This window comes from Juglans regia, chromosome 13 (assembly GCF_001411555.2).
Source record: "Juglans regia cultivar Chandler chromosome 13, Walnut 2.0, whole genome shotgun sequence".
Lineage (NCBI taxonomy): Eukaryota > Viridiplantae > Streptophyta > Magnoliopsida > Fagales > Juglandaceae > Juglans > Juglans regia.
Window position 1 is genome coordinate 5,335,329 of NC_049913.1, and position 21,461 is coordinate 5,356,789.

General features: G+C 37.5%; 1 protein-coding gene across 1 annotated transcript; it reads left to right on the top strand.

Moving 5' to 3' along the window:
- The first annotated feature begins 16,028 nt into the window (after positions 1–16,028).
- Positions 16,029–19,372, top strand: LOC109013802 (transcription factor bHLH63-like). Its single transcript, XM_018996018.2, has 7 exons — positions 16,029–16,866; positions 17,257–17,496; positions 17,624–17,758; positions 17,881–17,952; positions 18,149–18,361; positions 18,455–18,557; positions 19,175–19,372. The coding sequence occupies exons 1-7, from the start codon at positions 16,345–16,347 to the stop codon at positions 19,210–19,212; spliced, it is 1,323 nt and encodes a 440-aa protein (XP_018851563.1). The 5' UTR covers positions 16,029–16,344; the 3' UTR covers positions 19,213–19,372.
- The last annotated feature ends 2,089 nt before the right edge of the window (positions 19,373–21,461 follow it).

Sequence of the window (21,461 nt, forward strand, 5' to 3'; positions counted from 1 at the left end):
ATCTTATTAACCGCACTCCTACTTCTGTTCTAAATTATATACTGTTTGCTCAGACACTAGATTACTCATTTTTACGATCTTTTGGCTGCGCTTACTCTCCCCTCTTGAGACCTTATACAAAGCATAAACTAGCCTTTCGTAGCAAACAATGCATCTTTCTTGGCTATTCATCTCAGCATCATGGATATCGCTGCATGGATCCTATGTCTCAAAAGATTTATATTTCTCGTAATGTTGCCTTTGATGAACTTAATTTTCCAGCACGAGTATGGTCCTTCTCCATGTCTCCTATTGTCATGAGTGTTTCCAAGACAGGAATGTCCTTTGATCTCACTCCCTTTTGTTCGCAGTTCATGTTAGAATAAGTCCCTAATGTTTCAGAATCAGTCACAATTTCCTCTAGTCCCATACAACCACCTCAAAGTCCATTACATGAACCACCTCAAAGCCCATTACGTGATCCACCTCAAAGTCCTTTAAATCAACCATCTTCGCGTCCAATACAGCCACCTCATAATCCACTACCTGATTCATCTTCATCCAATGTCAATATTTCTTCACCTCCTCCCATAAATCCTGCTTCCTCACGTCATATGGTGACATGCTCACGCGTTGGAACTCTTCGGCCAAAAGAGTTTTCAGATTTTCAACTTTTCTATGCTTCTAAACATCCAATATGTGTGTTTACTGGTATGCTTACATGTGTAGAACCAAGCTGTTTCTCTCAATTTATTTTGCCACAGGATTGGAAGCAAGCTATGCAGATGGAATATGATGCACTTATGACCAACAACACATGGGACCTTGTACCACGAAAAATTGGTTAGAATGTTATTTGCACCAAATGGGTTTATAAGGTCAAACAAAAGGCAGATGGGAGTATAGATCGTTATAAGGCAAGGCTGGTGGCACGGGATTTTCAACAGGTGGATGGTGTGGACTTTGCTGAGACATTTAGTCCTGTGATCAAACCTGCTACTGTGCGACTGGTGCTAGCACTTTCTGTGTTCTTTGATTGGCCTGTGTTGCAGTTTGATGTTTCCAATACTTTCTTGCATGGAACACTTGAAGAAGATGTCTTTATTGAGCAACCTCGTGGTTTCATTGATCCTATATATCCTGAGCATGTGTGTCACGTTAAGAAGGCTCTCTATGGCCTTAAACAGGCATCGCGAGCATGGTTTCTATGGCTTTCGAATACGCTACTTGATCTTGGTTTGTAGGCTCCTCTGTAGACACTTCATTGTTTACTTTTCACTGTGGAAAAGTTCATGTCTTTGTTCTCATCTACGTGGATGATTTGCTTATAACGGGGTCTTGTCCTAGCTTTCTCAAAACTCTTACTGCCCAGCTCAAGAAGGAATTTGCCTTAAAGGCTCTTGGTGATCTAGGATATTTTTTGGGCATTGAAGCATCTCAAGATGCCCATGGATTACATCTTCGACAGAGCAAATACATCCTTGATGTTCTTCATCGTGCACGGATGGTGGGTGCAAAACCATATCCGACGCCTTGTATTTCAAGCAGCAAAATTTCTAGTGTGATTGATGAACCTATTCAGGATGTTACGGCTTATAGGCAAATTGTTGGGGCTCTTCAGTATTGTACTCTAACTCGTTCCGAAATTGCCTATTCCGTAAATCGGCTATGTCAACATCTTCATTCACCTACTGCTATCCATTGGAAGTCTACAAAGCGTATTTTACGCTATCTTAAAGGTACAGTCGATCATGGCTTGTACTTCACTAAAGGGTCACTCAACCTTCATGCCTACTGTGATTCTGATTGGGCAGGGGATCTTATTGATAAACGGTCCACTACTGGGTATGGCATTTTCTTGGGTTCTTGTTTAGTCTCTTGGTGTGCAAAAAAATAGAATGTTGTATCTCGATCAAACACAGAGGCAGAATACCGAGCCTTAGCTATGGTTGTTGCTGAATTGTATTGGATTTGGATGTTGCTTAAGGACCTACGTATACCTCTTCTTTCTCCTCCTACAGTTTGTTGCGATAATCAGAGTGCAATTGCCCTTGCTGCCAATCCTGTTTACCAAGCTCGCACCAAACACATCGAGGTTGACTTCTATTTTATTCGTGAGAAGGTGATTAATAGAAATGTCCAAATTCACTATATCTCCACCTTCGATCAAGTAGCATATATTTTTACTAAAGGCTTGACATCCTCTCGGTTTCTGCTCCTAAAAGACAAACTCATGGTTTGTGATCTCCCCATTCGTTTGCGGGGGGAGGGGGGGTGTTAAGCAATCAATACCAAATCAAGAAATACCAGATCAAGAGCAATCAATACCAGATCAAGATCAAGCTGTCACATATCACATTCCAGCTCACAATGAATTGGTTTCCGTTAAATAGGAATGCAAGAGATAGTTAGCCATGTATTGCTCGATTTACCATGTATAGCGTGATTTATTTTAGGAAAGCCTCTAAAGCTTCTCTGTTTTGTAAGATGTCTATATAATAGAAAATATACAACAGGCTACGACATATTGGTCTAGCCCTTTTTCCTTTTATTCTTATAGTTTTTGGTGTGGTGGTCCGACTCATAAGGCTGATAACTATTGTGCTTTTGATGAAGAAGCAGACCAGTATCAAGCATTTCTCACAGTTCAAGCTGGTGAAACCATTGATGAAGCATGATACTCAGATATGGGTGCAAAACAGCATATGACTCCCACTCAAACTGAGAAACAAGGTACTCTACCATACAAAGGAACTGATATGGTTATGGTTGGTAATGGTTCTCATCTATCTATTTCTGGTATTGAAAATTCATATGTGCCTAACACCAATCTTATCATGAAGAATACTCTTATTGTTCCTACTCTCTAGAAAAAATTACTTTCGGTTTCTCAATTTACTGCTGACAATAATTGTTGTTTCATGTTCTATCTGTGGGGCTTTATTATCAAGAATCTGAGGACGAACCAAGTACTTCTTAAAGGACTCGTGGAGGACAGACTATACTCCCTGCGTTTCAAGTCTCCCATTGCATCTCCTTGCATTTGCACTAGTTGAAGGTTGCTGACTACGTCCTGCAAAAGGTTTGTCGTAAGACTTGCCACTCCCACTCCCACGATAATTCTGACTACGCCCACGAGCACTATCGTTTGAAACCAGAGTTACGAGTGGTATTGAGTGCCAGTGCAGAATTTGGAGTGCTATGGGTTGAGGAAATTCGAAGATCAATATAAATTTTGCTAGCTTATGCAAAGTGCATGTTTACCTGAGATTAATTGATGTTTAGTTTCCTCATTTTCTTTAAAATATTAACAAATATCACATTATAATGACAACTCCGGCCGGCCCCAACGTACAGATGGCCCTCTCAAAATCATATTGACTATTCTTACATCGATCCAGCCAAGCAACATCATAATCTTGAACTGAATAAATTCCCACCATGCACTGTCTATTTTTAGAGTTGGAGGTACCCACATTTAAATGCTTGGTTGTCCAATCAAATGCCAAAGCAGGAATATTTCCTCCCATGGAACCCGGATAAATGAGCACAATTTTTCTTGGTCACAAGAGCATCATCTTCTAAGGACTGAAGTAATGATGATCAATGCAATTACATCCCGTACCATTAATTGAGAATTCTTCAAATAAAGTCTTTCGTTTGATAATTAGTGATCTGAAGGCAATTATGAAAGGAGATGATGCTTCAAAAACCAATATGATCAATTACAATATCTATATGATGGTTCTGGCATAATATTAATGCATTACATTAGATATCAATATTGTTGGCCACGTAATAATATACTCTTTTCAATGGGTACGTATTTCCCACATTATAATCATCTTTACAAAGAAAATTACAAGTGGCCTAGCTGCATATAATATCAGTATAGATACATATCTATACATAGACACACATTAACAAAGATGTACACACTGTGTGTGTGTGTGTGTGTGTGTGTGTTTAGAGGGATCATGCAGGGACAGAAAATTCCAAGTTGGTGCCGGCCGGTTTGGAGGGAAGCACGAGCAAATTAAGAATGGAATGGTGAAAGGAATTTAGTACTAAATGACACACTAAAATGTATGAGATGGTATGTGTCGAGAAGAAGTTGGAACATACCCATATGGGCTTGTGAGGGTGGCAAAGATCCTCCAAACAAATCTGCAGATTGTGGTTTCCCTCCCCCCAATCACTTATCCTTCTCACCTGCACATATTCCTAAAGACGGCTCCATAATTTCCTCCCTACTAAAATATTCTATTTTCAACCATATCATGATATATATCACTTAGGCTTTTCATGTCTCTATTCTTGGTGGTTATCCTAAAACCTTCATGTGATCATGTCTCTTATATTCCTTAGTATTTATATTAATATCGATCTCACCCAACTCTGATCAAATTTTAAGAAAATGGTTTTCCTTCTCTTCGTGTCTTTGAATTTGGGAGCACCCTGTTATAAGTTTGTGGAAGCATCTAACACAATTTCCCGTAGGGCCATGCATGGAATGTGTTTTTAGATAAGAAAGTTGAAAAATACTAGCGTACTAATTTGACATGCATTTGAAAAAAAAAAAAAAATTCGCATGATTTTGATTTTATACCGAAGGTCATCTTCATTATAAATCTGAACACGGTTAACAATTTTTCGGTTCATTGATTATAAGATGCTCGATTCTATTTTTGTCACCCATTTGTTACCTTCATGTTCTTTTTCTATTCTCTCTCTCTCTCTCTCTCATGTTTCCTTCCAGTACGTCGAATCTTATTCTTACTTTGTTCGAGCTGGCATAGCTTGGGATGTTTCATCTGGACAATCTTAACCTAGCTAGGCAAGGTCTCCCGAGCAGAACTTAGCCCATCCCGGCCTCAGCCTGCCCCCTTTAAACCTCTGGATCGATATAATTATAGAGTAGCAGTACTTTTATATATATAGGATTAGAGTGTGTAGGTCCAATATGTTGAAAGAAAAATAGGTGGCAAAGTAAATAGGTTTGAGAGGAGTCTCATGAGTTCAAACAACGCGCGCGTCTGATGTCAATTTGTAGTTCGAAAATATTATTCATAGTCTTGTTGGAGCTAAAATCGATAGTTTCAACGTCTAATTTCTTACTTTCTTTTTGGAGTAAACAGCAGAAGAATACTCCATCTGTATTGAATTGAGAGAATTCATCAAATGCTACAAAAATATTCATATAATATGTGCATAAGTGAGACGTCGGGTTGGCCATTCTGGAACTTGTCTTTACTGCTGTCTTGATACTAGTCATGCAGCTGTCATAGATTGTCTTTGACCATGATTTTCAGTTTTGACTCATCCAATCCACAATGCATGCATCCATGCAAAATGTCCTAAGAAAAGCTAGAGCCCCTTCCCCTCACCTTATCCTCACAGTGTTCATCAATTTATTACTTTTCCTCAACAAAGCAGCTTCCATATTACTGCATATATACTTTTCAGTTGAACACTAGGCTGTTTATTCAAACTATTGCTTTTTAAGTTCAAAATAATAATTATCATGGGAAAAATGGCATGAGAGAGAGATCAGCTGGGGGAGAAGGGGCTACATAATGCAATTAATTAGTACAAGAGGAAAAGGGTCGAATTCATAAGACAACATCATTACATGAATAGGTATGGTGATCTTGTTGCACCGCGGCCATTTTGGGCAGTTCATTTTATCAAAGTAATAAGACTCTAAGATATTTAATACATATATTTATATATTTATGTCAATATTTATATATCTGCGTTTTTGCCTAGTGAAAGAACGAGCAAAAGACCGTGCTTTTCAACTCCTCCATTTGCTTGGTCCTTGCTTGATCAGTATATAATATCTCCGGCCAACATTCTGAAGGGAAGGAATTAGAAAATAAAAATCACAACAGAGAAGTTTAAACTGCAACAACAACTATGGCCGGCTGGTTTTGGACATAAACTGATAAACATGCATGTGTTACATCAGGATTTTGATCCACGTACAGTACTTTTATATGACATTCTGCAATGAATGGGGCCAATTACCTTAAGAATCTCAATACAAGCAAGCTGGGTCTGATACGTTGCTTTCCCTTTCGTTTGCTTAATAGTTTGATACCCCATTACCTTTTCGCCTCGCTCGTACGAATTATGAATTGCTGCATGGGCCCGTCGTTTTTCCTTCTTCCTCTTCGCATAGGCACCTAGGGCAGTGAGACCCACTTCCCGCTTGCCCAGCAAGCCCTTGCTGTGGAGAATATCTGAGAGGATTATAGAGAACTAAGAGGGCCATTTAAAGGAACCTTTTTCTCAGTTAACAGTTGCCCTTAATATTCTAGTTTTATTTTCTTAATTACTAGTACAATTTCCACGTATCTGAATCAATGTCCCACTGTTGTTCTAAAATTTTTCAGTAGAATTACGGATCATAGCCGAAGATCATGTTCTACATTCATGGTCCTGTTAATTATGAAGACGTGCAAAGCAGAGGGAAAAAACCAGTAGTTCTCTCAATTATGAAGACGGAGGGGCCGGAAACATTAGTCGTCTAGATCTGACAGTGATTAGAAATCAGAGCTCTAAGTATAAATGGAGGCAGAGACACATAACAGAGTCACCAAAGAAACCCCAATTTCTGTGTGATCTCTCTCTGTCTCTCTCTCACCATTATTAATAAAGACGGCCTGCGAGAACTAGGATTCCCTATACATCGGATCTGCTGCTATATTTCATTGCCCCCCACCCTCGGCCTTACCCATATCTCTCCCCTCTATTATCATATTCATTCATTCATCCCTTTATCCATTCTAGATAAAATAAGAGGATCCCTGGAAAAGTAAAAACAAATAAATTATATTAATATTAATGAGTAAGGCCCTTTGTTTTCTCGAACATGTTATGTTATTCAGGTGATAAAACTTTGCTGGGAAAGTTGGATATAGACCAATCATAAAAGGTCGTGTATCAATTTTTGCAGCAGTAGTTCGATCGTGTTGCAATTGTGCACATGAAACCCTGAGGCATTTCTGTTCTTTCACTTTCCTTTTATTTTAATGTTTTTTTTTCTTATGGACAACGATATTATGAGTCATGCATGGGAGATCAGCTTGTGTGTGTGTTTTTTCACCATGGAATTTTGATGGGACCACTTAGCCACGCTCGATGCATATGATCAACATAATAAACAGTTTTCTTGTTATATATGTCAATATATATAGATGTAACTCGTTCCATTGTGTGATTGGCTGGGATTACTAGTTTGTCATGCACTGATCAGAAAACCATTCAATAAGATAACATCATCTTCATATATATCTAACCATACTTATATTATCCGCACCTTCTGTTTTTTAAGACGTCTTCGAATAATGCTACGTAGAATCGTAGAATGCACGAGTTAAGCACTTAAGCACTCGATTGAGCAAAAGGAAAGACAAATTACAGGGGCTAGCTACGTACACATGAGGTTATTCTAATGTCGATAAGGGCCTCACAGAAAGTGATTGAAGGAAACTAGATAGAGAAACAGCGGCCCCATTTGCCTCTAAAGATGCTATACGGTCACGTGTAAGTGTCCAACTAGCAGGGGAGAGAGAGAGAGAGAGAGAGAGGGAGATGAAAAGGTGGGTCGGAGGCGGCCGGAGGGGTATTGAGAGGGTCCAGCATGCATGCATGCAGGAGATAAATCGATAATGGAAGTGGCTTTCCGCCTTCATCCTCTCTGGACATGTTCCCACCATTATTCCAAATTATATCTGTGATTCCTATCATCCATTCCCTCAAACTTGAAATGGCGGCATGTATAATTTTGCAACCAAAGCAGCATGATTTTGACATGAATTAATTAGACTGTAACAATTGTAAGTGGCCGCTAGCTACATTAAAATAATATTGCAAGCTATATATGCTGAATTGATCACATGCAAATTAAGCCTTTTAGCTCAAATATTAGTAGAATGAAGATTCTCAAATAAATAGATATAAAGAGAATTACAATCTTTATTAATCATATATATAATAGTACCGTTTGAAAATCCATGTGAATAATAATAAATTTTGTAGGGCCTACTTCATCTGTCTATTTTTATCATAATCGTTTGGATACAGAAACCATCTCATCTCATTATTATAACTTTTCTAAATTTCTACACAAAATTCTAATAAACAATTCAATTTTTTTAAATTTTAAAATAATAATAATATTAAAAAATAATATTTTAATAATATTTTATTTAACTCATCTAAAATTATCTCATCTCATCTCATTATACAAACGAGTGCCTAGGCTTTCAAACTTAAACAAAAACTCGAGAAGATCTTATTTTTGAAATAGTGTAGGCCGATCAGGAAGATTTAATTAAGATATTGACAATTATAAGAAATAAACCAAATCATGTTATTTGGCGACAAGATATTCCACTTGTACATATGTCGTATTACGATGAATGCAACATATAGGAAATTGACGACTTAATTATTAGATAACGAAACTTGTGGCTCCAGAAAATCATTAAACATAATAATCTTGAATGGAAAATACTATAGATACAGAGGGATCCTATAAAAGGATCCCATACACTGACGTGCACAGTGTGCCACGTCTCTCTATTTTTTTTCCTTGCTTTTTTTTTTTCTCTTCCCGTGCGAGCCCCCTCCCCTCCCCTTTCCCTCTCTATCTCCGCCCATCTCCACCGTTCACATTGCCGCCATGGTGGTCAGGGACCACCTCAGACAGCTTGCCATGCACAGGAGCTCCCATCCTCCTGCCGGACGGTGCTGCTTGGATCGCCGGCAGATTGGTCCCCGACCACCATGGCGGCAACGTGAACGGTGGAGACGGGCTGAGACAGAGAAGGAAAGGGGGAGGAGGGGAGGGGACTCGTGCGCTATCGTGAGTGGGAGACGTTGCCACCTGGACCACCGGCGACTTCTGCTGGCCCTGAGGTGGTCCCCGACCACTATGGCTGCCACAGAGAGGGCAGAGATAGGCGGAGGGAGGAGGGGAGGGGAGACGCGGAAGGGAGGAAAAAAAAGAAAGAAAGTTGAGAGACGTGACAAACTGTGAGTGTGTCATATCAGTGTGTAAGATTCATTTATGTCAGTAGTAGCCCTCATCTTGAATTAGTCGATTTCCTAACCTATGATTAGCTGTCACTTTAACTATACGGTGTTTCTATCGATTATCCAAACTCTACAATCAATCAATCATCTTTTCTTAGTTATTGTGAACTCAAATTTAGTCCTTGTGAAGTCCTATCGCCTTAAACGACGGAGCATAACTTGATGGAATAGACTATTTAACGGCCAAAGGGACAAAAGGGAGACAATGGCCAGCTTGTTGGCAACTAGTGTCCATAGTTTTTGGTTTTTGACCAATCAATTATGAGAAGCAAAATAGAATTTGAATGGATTAAGAGTATTTATAATCATCCGATCAAAACAGATTCCGAAATTAAGAAAGAGACAACTTGTAAACTCATCAAATTTTAAGACGTATAATATTTGATTTATAGAGTACGTACGCAATTTTTGTCGTGTATTTCTTTTTAAAAAAAGTGAATAAATAAGAAATTTATATAAAAAAAATTAATTTTTAATAAATTATATTAATTTTTTTAAAAAATACATAATACTTATATAACTCATAACTGTATTTAATATTATTTAAATTTTAATGATGTATATGAATATTGTGAATCTTAATATTAAATGATATAAATTAATATGACGTGGCTATTCCTATTTTAATTACACAATCTATTTGGAATCTATGATTAAAGGGGGTTTTAATCAAATTATGATTGATTGATGGCTTACTTTTCTTGTCTTTTTACGTGGAATAAAAATATTATTAAAGAGAAAGTCTTTTTTTTTTAGGGAAATGCTATGCATCAGCCTCACACCAGCACACACTTCACATCACTTTTTTTTTTTTTACACTCAATAGGTTGAGTGTGTGCTGGTGTGGGACTGATGCAAATATTTTTCCTTTTTTTTATTGAGTTCAGCCATGTATAGATACACTCGCGGAGTCATCGCGCACTCATCTAACATGGCAACATTCTTTTAGTTTAAAAAAGAAAAGAGTCAGGATAGTCTGTCGTTTAGAATAGTCTGCTCTATTTAACCACACTTTATATTTGAGTTTTTTTTTTTCATTTTATTATTCACTTTTTTAAATATTTTTATAAAATAAAAAAATATACCAATACACTTAAAATCACTTCTTTAATCACTGAATAAATAAAAAATTTCCGAGCGGTACACTTGAGTGGTACCATTGAGGCGGCAGAATAGCTTTTCTCAAAAGAAAAAGCACTAGGCGCCATTCCTCTTTGCTAATAAAACTTCAATCCTCATTTTCTCTTTCATCTTTTTTGCGTAATTTCTTCCAGTATGATTGAAATTCCATGGACGCATTCTCATCCTTCTTTGGCCAGTCTTGGTTGCATTGTAAAAGCATACGACTTTTTCTGGATTTCTCTAAAAGCATACAACTTTTTCTTCATAGGTGAAGTTCAAGTCTTGGTTGCATTGTAATTTGTAATAGCAATGTACAACTTTTTCTTCAAGGCTGAAGTTTAAGTCTTGGTGGAAGATTGCCTCTCTACCTCGGCCTCTACTGCTACCTCTCCTTCCCTTCATCTTGTCCACGAAAGCACAAGCGATTCCCTTTCTGTGCCGTGAAGCTTTTCTTGCAAGCTTTCGTTTGCCACATGCTTAAATACCATGACCCATTGTTATGAAATTATGGAGATCGGATCTAAGAAATATAAATCTATTGGCCTTCAAACAAAACAATTAAGAACAAACAAAATGGAGAGGGAGAGGGAGAGAGAGAGGTCCGTCAAAGATGGAAATGGAGATGGAGGGAGGGAACGAAATGGAGAGGGAGAGGAAGAGAAAAATGAAAGGGGTGAAAATACACTATTTTGTTAAATGACATGGACATCTCGATTACATGCTGGTTGCATCCATATTTTTTGTTTAGAAATTATTGAGCTAGCAAATTGACAATCTTACAGTTGACCTATATACCATCCTCTATCAACGTAATAAGTAGAGAGGCAATGCAAGAATGTCAAGTCCTTCAAACTAGATAGATGCGAGTGGAAAAATGATCGTTTGGTAAGTTCTATGTAGGACAATTCATCTGGGCCGAGTTTTTTCCCGGCCTGATCCAGAACCCGAAAAATTGAGTTTCGATTCCGGCTCGGATCAAACCCGGGCCGAAACTTGGGTTGACAAACTCGGACCAACCTGGTTCGGGTACGGGTTTAAAATCCAGTACCCGGGTCTTTAAAAAAAAAACCGTTATCAAGACCCCATTTTGATACCGGTTATAGACTTCCCCCTCCCCCCACTCTCTCTCTCTCTCTCTCTCTCTCTCTCTCTCTCTCTACGCTGTGGCCAGAGAAAACTAAGAAACCCTAAGTCCCTGCCTCGATCATCGTGACCCCGTGAGCCGTGACCCCATCACCGCCGCTGCATCATCGTCACCGCATCCCCGTTGCTGCATCTCTATCGTCGTCGGCCTTTCCCTCTAGAGCATTGTTCACTTGTTTGGATACTCTCTCTCTCTCCCTCCCTGTAACTATGATTATGTGCATGAGGAATGGATTGGGTAATCAATTGGTTGATAATGGTTTGGGTTATTTATGTATTCTATATTGGTTGATAATCGTAGTTAATGGGTGTTGGTTTCCGTGGATTGTGGGCTTTAAGTCTATGCTTTTCCTTTTAGATTTGTGTTGTTTTGTATATCTTATTTGTCATTAAGTAGAGTACTAGACCTCCATTAGATTTCTGGATTTGGCTTTACTTGTTTGGATTTCTGGACCTCCATATCTTTCATTAGTACGTATAAATATGAATTTGTAAATAAACTGGATTTACACAGACTTTAATTTAGTAAGAATAAACTGAATAGCATCTTAGGATGACCTTTAGGAAGTCTTTTTTTCATATCTAAGCTCTAAGCTTTACGTTGCCTTCCAGCCATCAAACATTCCAATTTAGTGATTTTAGGCCTTGACTTAATAATTTCTTGTCATTTTGTGCATTCGTCATTTCTTATATCATCTTTATCTTTAGTTATTTTATTTTTTTCACTTCTTGTTCATGCATGCCCTGTGTAGTGTTCTTGTTTAGAAGGTTTTGTTTCATTCTGGGTAGTGTTCTTCAAATTTTCTTTCTGCTTGATGCTTGTAGACTTGTAGTTGTGGTCGGGGGTGGGTATCCATGTTGGGTTGGATTGAGTTGGGATGCAGAGACTAATCTGTAAATTGTGAGCATTGTTAGCATAATGAGAGCATTGTTTGACAGTCTAGATGCTGAATTTTTATAGTGGTTTGGTGTTATGGTCATAAATGTGTTTGATGATTTGTAAGTTCTCTTATATTTTATTATATTTAATCATTTATTATATTGTGTTTGGTAGTTTTTATTACTCAATAATAGGTGGAAGAAAATTCTGTAATTTGTAATGTCGGTACAATCCAAGGGGTTGGTGGTGACTCCTCGTCTATTCAAGTGGATGTGGAGGAGCATGGGTGTCTTCCAACCCTTTCATCCATATATTTACAACATCCTACATATTCCATCTCCCCTTTACCCAAACAATAAAAAAAAATACTTAGTAACCAATCGGTGGTTTGGGAACACTTTACTAAAGTGTAACTTATTGACCAAGATAACTCAAAAGCTCAGTGCAATTATTGCGCTAAGCTATAGAGGTTTCACTACAAGAATGACACTTCATCTATAATACACCAGCTTCAAAATGCAAATAAAACTTCCCCTCTTAGATTTAAAGGAATTGGAAAAAGTCAATAATCTAGTGTTAAGAGGGATGCCGAGGGAAGAGTGTGTAGCCCACAAAGTTTAGTGAATTATGATGCAGAAAAACTTAGGGCGTCAACCGTTAAGTTTTTTCTTAGGTGTGAATTGCATTTTAGGCTTTTGGAAAATGAAGGGTTTGTTGAATATGTGGCTGATTTAGAGTCTCAATTTACTTTACCATCCCGAATCACTTCAAAAAGAGATTGTATTAAGCTGTATAACAAAGAAAAGATATAGCTAAAACAATTTTTGGATGATCAAAGAATCTCTCTAACCACTGATACCTGGACATCGGCATAAAATATGAACTACATGTGCATTACTGCACATTTTATTAATTGCAACTGAAAATTGCAAAAAAAAAATAATAAAGTTTTGCCAAATTCTCAACCATAGGAGCGAAACTATTATGAGGGTGTTAGACTTGGGGTTGCATGATTGAGAGATTAATAAAATCTTGACCATCACAGTTGATAAAGCCTCCTTTAATAATGTTGTTGTTGATTACATGAGGAGGAGAATAAAAGATAGTGATTGTACCATATTGAGTGGTGAGTTTCTTTACATGCGGTGTGTTGCCCATATATTGAATTTGATTGTTATTGACGGCTTGAGAGATGTTTATGAGTTTGTAACAAAGATTAGAGATGTCGTCAGATATGTGAAGTCTTCATCGTCGAGGTTTGCCAAATTCAAGGTTTGTGCGGTAAAGGAAAATATTAGTTGAAATATGATTTGTTTGGATGTTCCTACTAGATAGAACTCCACATATTAGATGTTGAGTATCGCTGAAAATCACAAACAAGCCTTTGAACACTATTATATGTGTGTGGATAGTGAGTTCGTGAACCTCACTGTTGATGATTGGAAAAAAATCATATATTTTTGTAAAGTTGCTGAAAATATTTTATGATGTTACATTGAACATTTCTAATTCTTTGTATGTGACGGCTAATGTATACTTTCAAGAACTTTGCATAATTGAAGATACATTAAATGATATGTGCAATAGTCATGATATTATCACTAGGACCATAGGCAAAAATATGAAAAGTATCGGGTTAGAACAGATAGGTTCAACTTGATGATATATGTTGCTTTTGTACTTAATCCACGATATAAAATGATAGCAATGAAGTTTTGGTTGAAACAGCGCAAAGAGGATGAGTTGGCGGATAGGATGGAGGCCAAGGTTAAACTCTTGTTAAGCCGTTTAATTGAGCAGTATAACAAATTTTGTGTGGGTAATGGGGGGAGTTTTAATGTGGCTCAAGAGAGGTCAAGCACTACTTCTACTTCTACTACTATCTCGACTAAATTTGATATCAAATTAGAGAAATACATTCAAAAGTAATAGTTTATAGATTTTAGATCAGAACTAGATCAGTATTTGTCGGAAGGGTGTGCACAAAAATCACCCAGTTTTGATATTTTGGATTGGTGGAGAGTTAATGCCACCAATTATCATGTCCTTGCTAAGGTAACACGTGATGTGTTAGTCACCTCCATTTCCATTGTTGCCTTGAAGTCCGCATTTAATACTGGATGACGCATCTTGGATCCTTTTAGAAGTTCATTGTCTCTAGAGACTGTCGAAGTCCTCATTTACACTCAAAATTGGTTAATAACCAAACCTGTCGACATCCGAGAGTTGGTATTAAGAAGTAAGACTAAAAGAGATTTATATTAGTTTTTTATTGAGAATATGATTTGAAAATCTAAATGGAGATAAAATATTTGAAGTCTAATTAATAATAAAAAAGCTTTTGTTAAAAAAAAAATCCGAGTACAACCTGGATTTTTGGGTTTCAAAAAACCAAGGTCTAACCCGAACAAACCCGATCCGGGTTCCGACCCGGGTTTGAAACCTGGGTCCCGGTCTGAGTATACTCGAGTTCCCGAGTTGGAACCCGAATAAAAACTCCTATTTCTACGGCCGTTCTCTTATTTATAATCTCTTACAAATTCCCAAGTACCTTGTGCCAAAACCGTCGAAACACATCACTTTCCACGTCACACATATATGATCAAAGAGAAATGATATGTATAAATTTTATTATAAAAATAAATAAATAAAATTTACTTTTTTTATGAGTTCATATTTATACAAAAAAGTTATATAAGACTTTTAGTTTGGATTCAGAAAATGTTTTATCTAATCTCATCTCATCATCACAATTTTCTTAAATTTTCACACAAAATATAATAAATAATTTAACTATTTTAAATCAAAATTCAAAATTTTCAAATTTTAAATAATATTAATATTAAAAAATATTATTTTAATAATAATTTTTTAATTTTTATCTTTTATATAAAATCATTTCATTTCTAAATCTAAACCAGCATTAGTTGCATAAGAACCTGCAATGATTTCAAACCTATTGTGGAGAACGCCATCCTTCAGGGTTCAAACTCCAAAGTCCCAAACGTAAATTGCTAAGAAAAAACCATATGCAGATAGTATGATTTTTATTAATTATTCAAGGTTTTTCAACAAATTCATACGAATAACTATGACCCCTTGAAAAAAAAACCTTATCGTTTTGAGAAGTGAGGTCTATATTATTTTTAGTCGTCGATAGTAAAACTATATTTTGACTGTCGTAATATTTAATCGAGGTGAATTTTCCCTTAAAAGAATGTAATGTTGCACTACTACATAACACATTGAAATAACATTTTTCACAAAGTTAAAGACAAAAGTATAATAAAAATTTTTATTTAAAATTAAATTATATCATATATATATGTATTATTTATTCCGATTATAAATAATTTTTTGTTATTATTTTTCAAAGAGCGGCGTCAAACAAGCAACTTGATCCAGGTGATACCGTAAAATTATGCCAAGTTGTCCTGCGAAATCCCGTTGACTCCGTTTCAACCATATTTGTCTTTCCGTTTCTCTTCGGACAATCCCACGTGGCGGTCATGTCAGTAGATCCAACCGCCCACGGCCCCTGGTTTGGATACATTCCATGGCTCTCTGTCCCAGTTGCTCCATTAAATATTTTAATAATATTTAATTTTATAATATTTTTATTTAATTTTTTCTCGTTTATTTTTTAACATCTCATAAAATATCTAACTCGAGATGAATCATTTCGTTACTTCACCTTACTAAAGGGGCCAGTTATTGTCAGATTCCGGTACACCCCGAGTCCCTGTCAGACTTCCCCGACGACCTTTTATTTCCTTTATATATACCCCACCCATCCTCTCCTTTCCTCTCAACCATGTATGGCCGAATACAACGAGGTAGCACACCAATACATACATTAAAGCGCACGTAACGAGTAATAGTAAGCAGCACAGTACCTTTGGCTCACAACCACTGAGGCCTCTTGTTCTGTGCTAGCATCAGTTAGTGGAATTTACCTAATCCCAAGTCGATATTACCAGTACACCACCTTTTTGTTCACCAAGCGCACTGCGCAGTAGTAGTACGTTATCAGAGCAAAAGCTGCTGCCTTTCTTTTACTTTTCCACTCGCTTGTTTCTTAAAAAGGGTCTCTTGAGTTTTCTTGTGGGGAGGTGATGAACAGGGCGTTACCGGAGATGTTGCACTGTCTAAGCGGGCCGGGGAACGGTACGGACATGACGGTGCTGGAGAGGCAGAGGACTCGCGTGAAGTGGCAGCACCAAGAACAACAGAACTATTTTGGGGGCAGTGAGTTTGTTGGCGTGTTTTTGGAGCCAAGTCAGGCGGGTCAAGTTGGGGATTTTCAGGATTTGCTGGGTGGCGGCGGCGGCTCGGTGCTCCGTGATGTGATGACCCGCTCAGTGAAGCCAGACCCAGGTTTGGAAAATGGGTGGCCTGAGTTGGGCAGGTATGAGTTGCCGGACCTGGGGTTTGGGTCTGCTGTGTTGATGAATGGGAGTCCTACAGGGTTTGAAATGAACCCTACCATTACAAGGACTTCTAGCTGCCCACCCGCGGAGGCGCAAGTGGCGCCCGAAGCTAAAGGCAAAGTGTCAGAGCCGACGGAGAAGATGAGTTCCGCGGTCGGGAGAGAGAGCTTCAAGAAGAGGAAGGCTGATAAGGTGCAGAACACCAAGGTGTGTTGTGTTTGTTTTATTATAAGGATTTCTCCGAAGTCTTTACCATAAAGACTGTAATACCATGCACAATGCCTCTTTAAAATTTCAAAGCGTTCCTTTTGGAACTCATTAAATCTCTCTAAATTTGGGATGTAATGAATAATTCCTGTTACTTGATTTCTCTCTGTGTTTTATTTCTTTTTGTTCCTCTATGTTTTAATTGAATGCCCTGTTCCACCTGTAGAATTTATTTAGCAGCACAAGCTTCCTTACTCTTTTGAAATAAATTGTTTTGACTTGCAGATTAGATATTTTTTGACAACTTAAGATGCGCAAGATCTTTAAAGCAGCAGTCTTTGGGAGGTTCTGGTGAAATTACTAATGAGGATCTCTTTTTCTTATGTCTAGGTTGTTTCGGAAGACGACGCCAAAGACAAGAGGAGCAAAGTATGTGCAGAAGAGGGGGAATCAAAGATCACCACAGAACAAACCAGGACCAAAAACACCTCCACTCACACGAATAACAGGGAGACTTCTGCTGATACTTCAAGGGAGAATTCAAAAGCTTCCGAAGTTCAAAAGCCTGACTATATTCATGTCCGGGCACGTCGTGGTCAGGCCACAGACAGCCACAGCCTAGCTGAGAGAGTGAGTACGAATTATGATATTTCCTTTCTTTAGGCATATACTTGCGTCATGATCAACAATATTCCACTTGGCAGAATTTCTCTTCAGCAATAGTGTGATTTATGTCATGTATGAATGTGTTTTGCAGGTGAGAAGGGAGAAGATCAGCGAGAGAATGAAGTATCTACAAGATTTAGTACCAGGGTGCAACAAAGTCACAGGGAAAGCTGGAATGCTTGATGAAATCATCAATTATGTCCAATCCCTTCAACGACAAGTAGAGGTAGCTTCATATTATAGTCTTCATAGACTTTATGCTTTTGTTTATAATTCTTAAGATATGTTTCTTAAGATGTCATATTCGATGTAATCTGAATGGTGTCCTCTCATTATTATGATATGCAGTTTCTGTCCATGAAACTAGCTACTGTGAACCCGAGGCTTGACTTCAATATTGAGGACTTGTTCGCAAAAGAGGTAAAAAAATATTTAATTTAGTATATTTGACGAAGTGTGTATTAGCCATCCATTTTGGTTCTCATAAAGAATGAGTAAAATGAATGAAATTGATTTGCTTGAACATGCTAGCTTTAACATTTTGGCTCTCTTGGAAAGCTTAGGGTGTCCACCATTCTCTCGTGTTGTTCATTCTCTTTTGCTTCAATATCAACAGATCTTTCCTGCTTGCTCAGCCAATTTCCCAACAATTGGAAGTTCATCTGAGATGACTAATCCTGCCTATCTTCAGTTCAACCCAGTACAACAAATGGTTGCATGTTGTGGGTTGGAGATGGGAGTGAATACACCTGATCTTATGGCACTTCGACGAACCATCAGTGCACCTGTATCGCTCCCCGAAACTTATTTCGACACACCCTGCTTCACTGTAATTGCTTCTATACTTTGTATTTTAATGTGCTACTATCTCCCTTTGAACTTGTCAGTTTTATAAAATAGATTGGCCTTCCTTCTCCTGCAGCAACTCCACCCTCCTTTAACTTGGGATGCTGATTTACAAAACCTTTTCAATCTGGATTCCCATCAAGGAAGATCGATTTCCTTCCCATCCCAACCATTTACAGGTAGGCAGAGCTAGCATCTAAAAATTTCCTCTTCGCTTTCATGTTTCCATCAGTTTCAAGTGGAAATGGAGTGTGTGTGTGTGTGCGTGTGTTTTCTTTTTTACCTAAGAACAAGACCATGTAGTGTGCCCTGTTACTGTCAATGCTCAGAAAGTATGTATACTTTTATGTCGAAATAGAGAAAGCTGCTTATAAGGATCTATCTATCTTTTTCTTCCAAAACCATTGAATCCACATATATTTTTCAATGACCACAGCACACCCACAACTGTTCTGATAGAAAGAAGAAGCAATCAAAGGTGTAGTGCGCTTTGACACTATTCCACATAATTGCTATCATCACCATTCACTGGTGAATATGCATCATACAAAGATTTCCTTAACTTGAAATGGGTCTCCCTCCTTAGATGAGCTTTTTGATGTATTTAATTTTTAATCACAGCATCAATTGGGCGTTTTGATATTCTCTTTCTGTCCCTAAATTCCATGAAACAAACCCCCCCCCCCCCCCCAAAACAAGAAAAAAAGAAAAGAAAAGGAAATCGGATCGGATTACACAGTTATTACACTGCGAAGTATTGACGCTAAAAAAACTAAATGCACAATTGTTTTTGCAGGTTCCAACGAGGCCAGCAATTTGAAGATGGAGATCTGAATAAAAAGTATCCATCATACAATTTCTTGGCAGAGTTCACTCAATGAAGCCTCTGATCCATATTCTTTTTTGATTTTTAATGTTAAAATACATAACGTATATAGTTGTATTTATACTTGCCTCAATAGTATGAATAATATCAATGCCTACTTGTCAACAATCCTCTGTTTCTTTGCCTTCTACTGTAATCTAAAAAACGCTAGAGGTACTAAGAAAAGTTGATGGAGATTGGATGACGGAACCAAGGGTAAGGCACAAAAGAACAAAGAAAAAGGGATAATTAAAAGGGAGATTTTTCCACCGGGATGGCAGATGCATTTATACTTTTTGCACCGGAGTGTGTGGGTGACAAGCTCGGCAATTAGTTTTCCGCAAGTACTTGTCTATTTTCCAATATGATAGTCAATATGATGCAGAGTTTCAAAATCAGAACGTCTGGTCTATACTCTATTCGTCCTAGTTCACTACTATGTCACACCTTGAGGCTTGAGGCTGCATGTATACTTACCATTTGTCGCTATTAAAATCAACTCAGAAGATCGACACCATCTTCAAATCGAACTAAATAATAAAACCCTCGTTTCAATTGAAAGACAAACCAGTACAAAAGTAAATTAACCTGCACCAAACTGTCGCAGCAAACACATTTGTTTGTGCAAATGGTATACGTCGCTTTAATCCAGTGGTACAAGTTGTCCCTCTGTAGGATGAACTTGAGTGACAACTCTCAAGCACTAGGACCGTCTGAGAGTCCCTCTTGGAGAGATTAATACGTTGATTGAGAAGGCTGATAATTATGCAGTAGAATGTTGAATGCGATGCCATTATTATGTGCAGAAGGAGATTACAGAGGACCAACATATCCAATCATTCACATTCAATTTGTTATGGTTGGGTTTCATGTCGTGAGGGACCCAGCACCTCCTAACTGGATAACATCATACCACAATGACTGTTTCCGTTTAGATGCAGAAATACTCTCAACTCATTTCATCTCATTTTATTATTAAACTTTTTCAAATTCTCATATAAAATATAATAAACAATTCAACTTTTTCAAATCTAAAAATAATAATAATGTTAAAAAATAATATTCTAACAATATTTTATTTAACTCATCTAAAATCATCTCATCTCCTCTTTACTTTCTGAATTGAATAAACAGTTCTCAATTATGCCAATTATCTGAGTTTATCTCATTCCCATATCATATTAGACAGTGCTTGACTATATACTACCTGAAATTATTACTTCACATGGTAAAAAAGATTTCCGCTGTTGCAGAGCAATTATGCCAATCATACAAGATTATTTTATCGCCATATCATAGTAGAAGGTGGTTGACTAGCTACTACCCCAAATCATTACTTAACATGGTAGTTGTGAGTGTCAAAGGACCCAAAAGTCAATTATCATCTCTATTTCAAAATTTTTGAATAATATAAATTAGGTAAATTTAATTTATATATTTAATAAATTTCCTCACATCTGAATGAGCTCTCCTTTAAAAATAAATGTATTACGAGAAATTTTTAATAAATAAAAATTAGTCAGGATTTGAATTTAAGATATGTGATATCATGAAGCCTGAACCACTACTAGTCTTTTGGTTAAACTGGAAGATGTTAATGAACAAAGTCTGAATGATGGTCCTGAGTTGGGTGGAGTATTCTCTAAGAAAAGTTGGGTCTTCTGTAACTTCTATAGGCATTTAGGTCATAATTTTACCATACAAGGAAGGAGGTTTTGAAGTGTTAGGTTGTGGAAATGGTTTGGGGACCACTGAAAAAGGTCGCCTACAAACATCTTCACCGCATCTTCTTGCTTTTGGAGTGAGTAAAGAAGAGCGTCAGCTTCCCTTCATTTTCAAGCTACGTTGTAATAGCGATAGGGGGTGGGGCTGGCCTCATCCATACCCAAGATCTCTTACGATTCTCTTTGTTCCTTTATATGGCGATAGTATCATTCCCTTTCTAGGGTCCATTTTCAGCTCTGAGTGAAAATTATCCCCTTGTAAATACTTTCAGAAGTTTTTCTCTCCACCTTTCAGTACTCACATTAGAACTCTAAAGAAAGCCACAGATTCTCTTGCAAGTGTGCAAATATCGGTACCACTCCCAAGATTTGTTGGGCGCCATTGAACTCGAAAGCTGTCTCTTCCTGGTAGGATAATCCTTAAAAAAATAAAAATCAGTGACTACTGGTTCTGGATAGCAGGAAGGGAAGATAAGAATATGGGAAAGTAACAG

Bases quoted from the DNA above. Each gene is read 5' to 3' on its own strand.
- LOC109013802 (XM_018996018.2), top strand. From the start codon at position 16,345: ATGAACAGGGCGTTACCGGAGATGTTGCACTGTCTAAGCGGGCCGGGG. The intron at 17,497-17,623 runs GTGAGTACGAAT...TGTGTTTTGCAG, and splicing joins GCCACAGCCTAGCTGAGAGA to GTGAGAAGGGAGAAGATCAG. The intron at 17,759-17,880 runs GTAGCTTCATAT...TATGATATGCAG, and splicing joins CCCTTCAACGACAAGTAGAG to TTTCTGTCCATGAAACTAGC.